This window comes from Apus apus, chromosome 1, assembly GCF_020740795.1.
Source record: "Apus apus isolate bApuApu2 chromosome 1, bApuApu2.pri.cur, whole genome shotgun sequence".
Classification (NCBI taxonomy): Eukaryota; Metazoa; Chordata; class Aves; order Apodiformes; family Apodidae; genus Apus; species Apus apus.
This window is the reverse complement of record NC_067282.1, coordinates 495,482-499,718: the sequence shown is the minus strand read 5'-3', so window position 1 is coordinate 499,718 and position 4,237 is coordinate 495,482. Positions and strand designations below refer to the sequence as shown.

The following is a 4,237-nucleotide window of genomic DNA, read 5'->3' as shown; positions in this document are numbered from 1 at the left end:
GGCGGGCACAGGCGGGTCTCCTTCCCTCTCGGGCAGCGGCGCTGGCGTTGCCGGCAGCTTCGGGAACTGCGGCCGGTCTGGCACACGAAGACCCCCCAGGCCTGCAGAGGTTGCTTTTGTAGGCAGGAATCAGTGTTCCAGAAAGCACCTCTGTGCAAATGAGGCACTTAGCACTGGCCAGGTCCGTGCTCTGTCAGAGGCATCTTCAACCTGTTGTCCCTTTTCCTGGCAGTTCTCAGAACCCCTGTGCTCACTTCTTGTCATGGACTTCTCTGGGTCTGCTCCAGTCTGTCCTCGGCTCAGTCAGCAAGAAGGTGCCACTCTTGCTTTGCTGGCTTGAGGGGCGTTTTGTTTAGTCTGATGTGGGGGGAGAGAAGATGGACTGTTCCCCACAGATCTCCCTAAGGACAACACCAAAACAGCCCTGGAGGTGAAGCTGCTGGAGGTCGAAGGAAAATCCCACTCAGGCAGCTGCCCACCAAGCCCATGGGCTCGTTGTCCAGGCAAGCTCTGGCAGCTCTGCCAGGGTGGCTAAATAGCACTTGTCCTTCAGAAGCACCACCAGCAGCAGCTCCCATCCAGTTCCTGTGATCCATGCACAAGTCAGGCTGCAGCCCAAGACCCCACAGAAGAGGGGCTGTAACTGGGGAGATGTTATGGGGGCTTCTCCTGGCCAGCTGGGCTCTGCTGCAGGAGCCCCAGTGTGGATGTGCAGACACCTCTGCACCTCCTGCAGCAGGATGGGGGCCCAAACCAACAGTTATGGGACCTTCAGGACCCAGAAGATCAACATCTATCAAGGAGGTTGCATCTTTTCTACCCCCCCAGGCAGGCTGGTAGATGCAGAGGTCCCACCCCCACCCCCCAGCCTTGTTCCACCCCCAGAGCATCCCCCACCTCCTCAATAGTGATTGACTTCAGTACAACAAAGCTGCTTCCAAGGAGGGTTGTATTTATTGTCCCCTGAAAGACCAGACACCAAAGCTCAGCCGAGGACCCTGAGCACACACAGCCACCCCAGCACACAGCCAGGAGGTGGGAGCAGACGTGAAGAAGCTCCTGCACCAGAGCACAGAGACAAGGCTGGCAGGGAAAGGACCTGCCCGTGGCAGCAGCTAGAGGCAGAGGCAGGTGTCAAGGTCCATAACTCAGGGAGAGACTTTCTGGGCGGTGTGACCAGTTTGGACAGACCCACATTACCTGTGCCAGCTCCTCTTGTAGGGCAGCTGGGACAGCCCAAGCCCTGTCCCTCCAGGGAGTGGTCACAGGGACCCCCATCCATGGGGTCCACAGCCCCCAGCTCCCTCCAGGAGCAGAGGCAGCAGGACCAGGACAGGCCAGGGCAGAGCACGGGCACCTTGGTCAGTCCCAGCAGCCACGTCCTCCTGCCCAGCAGGAGAAGTTCTCTTTCTCCAAGCATAATACTTGGCCACAACCACATTGGGGTTTCCCTGGGCAGGGTCAAACCACATCTGGATGCAGCGCCCGCTGCCCCGGTGCTCCGTGGTGTATTTGTAGGAGTTGGACCAGATCTTCTCACACAGGTCCTTGGGGTGGGGGAAGACTTGGCTGAAGGGTCGGCACATGGAGCCCCAAGGGCAGCGGTTGGTTCCTGAGGACAGACAGCACCAGGACACAGCATGAGCTGGGACACATCCCCTGTCACCCAGGAGGAGCCCACAGCCCATCCTGGCACCCAAGCTGATGGGGGGTGTCTTGGCCACCTTCTAGTCACCAGCCCCAGGCAGGAGAGAGCAACTGGGGGTCTCGGCTCTGTCCACCACGCAGGCAGTGACACTGCAGGGGTGAGGAGAGCCTTGCTCCACCAACCTGTGGCCCAGTTCCAGCCCTTGTGCCAATTCTCCTTGCAGGTGACATAGTCCTTGCAGTCCTCCCACCACTCCTCACAGTCCTCCTTGCAGAGGGGCACGTGGAGAATCCTCTCCCGGCGCCAGCTGCTGTCAGCCTGGGGGGGAACAGGACCATGAGCACTGGTGGTGGATCTGGAAAGCTGAGGGACAGGATCTGCCACCTCTCCAGGTTGCACAGGGCTTTGTGCAGCCTGGTCTGGTGGGAGGTGTCCCTGCCCTTGCAGGGGGGTTGGAACTGGATGATCTTCTAGGTCCCCCCCCAACCCAAACCATTCCACAATTCTATGATCTCTGAGTCCACCTCAGCCCCTTCCATTGAGCTCCAGAGCTGATCTTGGAAGAGTTTCAGCCCCAGCAGAGACACAGCCCAGAACCCACCCATGTCCTGGGCTGTGTCACCAGCAGCGTGAGCAGCAGGGCCAGGGAGGGGATTGTCCCCTCTGCTCTGCTCTGCTGAGACCCCCCTGCAGGGCTGGGAACAGCTCTGGGGTCCCCAGCACAGGAAGGACACGGAGCTGTTGGAGAGAGGCCAGAGGAGGCCCCGGAGATGCTGGGAGGGCTGGAGCAGCTCTGCTCTGGAGCCAGGCTGGGAGAGCTGGGGTGTTCAGCCTGGAGAAGAGAAGGCTCCAGGGAGACCTGAGAGCACCTTCCAGTGCCTGAAGGGGCTCCAGGAAAGCTGGGGAGGGGCTTGGGCCAAGGGCAGGGAGGGCTGGGAGCAGGGGGAAGGGTTTCCAGCTGGCAGAGGGAGCTGGAGCTGAGATGTGAGGGAGAAATTCTGGGCTGTGAGGGTGGGGAGAGCCTGGCCCAGGTTGCCCAGGGAAGCTGTGGCTGCCCCATCCCTGGCAGTGTTGAAGGGCAGGTTGGATGGGGCTTGGAGCAGCCTGGGCTGCTGGGAGGTGGCCCTGCCCATGCAGGGACTGTGACACCATCTGGGCTGTACAACATGTCAAGTGACCAGCACAAGTCCTGTTGCTTTATCCCCAGCAGATCTGGTCCTACCTGGTCGATCCAGGGCCCCAGGTTGGGGGAGCACTCGTAGAGACACGTGTCCTGGATGAAGTGGCGCTTGCACTTGGGGGGCATCACCCCGCAGTGGTTCCAGTTGAAGTTGTAGAGGTTGGATTGGTCCTTGTGGGCTTCCACGCTGGTGTTGGCCGTGCAGCAGGCGTTGTCCTTCCAGGGGGAGCACTGCAGGACAAGGCAGGTGAGGCAGCAGCCTGGGGGAGGCTGAGGGTGCTGCAGGTGCCTCCTCCCTGTGTAGCCTGCACCAGGGAGCCTCCAGGCACCCGGGACCCTCTCTCCTCCAGGTCCAAGGAGCCTTGGGCACGTTGGACTGAAGAGCTCAGGGCTGCAGCAAGATGGAGCTGGAGGGAGAGCAGGAGGAGGACTCTGAAGGTCAGGTCCTCACCAGGAATTGGTTTCAGCCTGAGGAACAGGAACAAACTCCCTTCTCTTGCTCTCAGCCCCATCCCACCACAGACCTGGGGGCAGAGCTCTCCAACTAGGAAGAAGAGACTCCAACACAGAGAAGGAGCAGAAAAGAGTGTCTTCCCTTGTCATCCTTCACCTTGTTCTGCTGTTGGATACCCAAGCTCTGGGAATGGGGTTCCAGGGAGCTGGTGAAACCCTCCCACCATCTTCCAGATGTTTGCTAGAGGTAAAGACCAAAGAACCAAGCCCTGTTGCCAGCACTGGCTTTGCTCCTCAGGCAAGTGGCTGATGAGCCCCAAAATCTGGGGGAGGATGAGCAGAGGACCCCAACAACCCCCCCTGAACCCATCAGCAGAGCCATACCTGGTCGTGGAGCATCCCCTCTGGGCCAGGCTTGGTTTTGTGGTGCTTGGCATCCATGCAGATGTTCAGCAGTGGGTCCTTCATGGGCATCACTCTGGAGGCAGCCAACAGCAGCAGCAGCACCTGCCCCACCCCCATCCCCACAGCCAGCCCGGGTGGATCAGGGAGCTGGATGGAAAAGGGGGCAACACAGGAGAGGGTTTTGCCACAAGCAGGAGTGAACCAGGTGCTGTTGAGGCTGGGAACCCCCGAGGAGACACGAGCAGCCCCATCAGCAGCTCCCAGCACAACTGCAGCCACCAAAGCAAGACTGGGAGGTCAGCTCTGAGTGGTCCTCTGGACCAAGGCCATGGAGATAAACAGCCCTTGGAGCATTTGGGCTGTTCAACCATCAACCTCCAACATCCCCCACATGGAAGGGGAGGCTGCTGGGGACCCCAGCACAGCGGGGTCCTTCTGCATTAAACCCACCCCCCTGTTTCAGGGCAGAGCTTTCAGATTTCAAACCTCCTGCAAGGAGACCTGGCCAGTGAGGGGACCTCCTCAGCCTTCAGAGGAGCTGGCTAAAAGTG

The 4,237-nt window shown here is 60.0% G+C and overlaps 1 protein-coding gene across 1 annotated transcript; it reads right to left on the bottom strand.

The window, feature by feature from the left end:
• Positions 1 to 1,262: 1,262 nt before the first annotated feature.
• Positions 1,263 to 3,812, bottom strand: LOC127394439 (folate receptor gamma-like). The gene is made up of 4 exons (XM_051640433.1): positions 3,666 to 3,812; positions 2,871 to 3,059; positions 1,831 to 1,966; positions 1,263 to 1,612 (listed from the first exon to the last, which is right to left on the bottom strand). The coding sequence occupies exons 1-4, from the start codon at positions 3,801 to 3,803 to the stop codon at positions 1,263 to 1,265; spliced, it is 813 nt and encodes a 270-aa protein (XP_051496393.1). The 5' UTR covers positions 3,804 to 3,812.
• Positions 3,813 to 4,237: the final 425 nt, after the last annotated feature.

What these genes read in the sequence shown, in the direction of transcription:
- LOC127394439 (XM_051640433.1), bottom strand. Translation starts at nt 3,803, where the DNA reads ATGGGGGTGGGGCAGGTGCTGCTGCTGCTGTTGGCTGCCTCCAGAGTG. An exon ending in AGGGGATGCTCCACGACCAG is followed by an intron (nt 3,060 to 3,665) that starts GTATGGCTCTGC and finishes CTTGTCCTGCAG; the next exon opens with TGCTCCCCCTGGAAGGACAA. An exon ending in TGGGGCCCTGGATCGACCAG is followed by an intron (nt 1,967 to 2,870) that starts GTAGGACCAGAT and finishes GTTCCCCCCCAG; the next exon opens with GCTGACAGCAGCTGGCGCCG.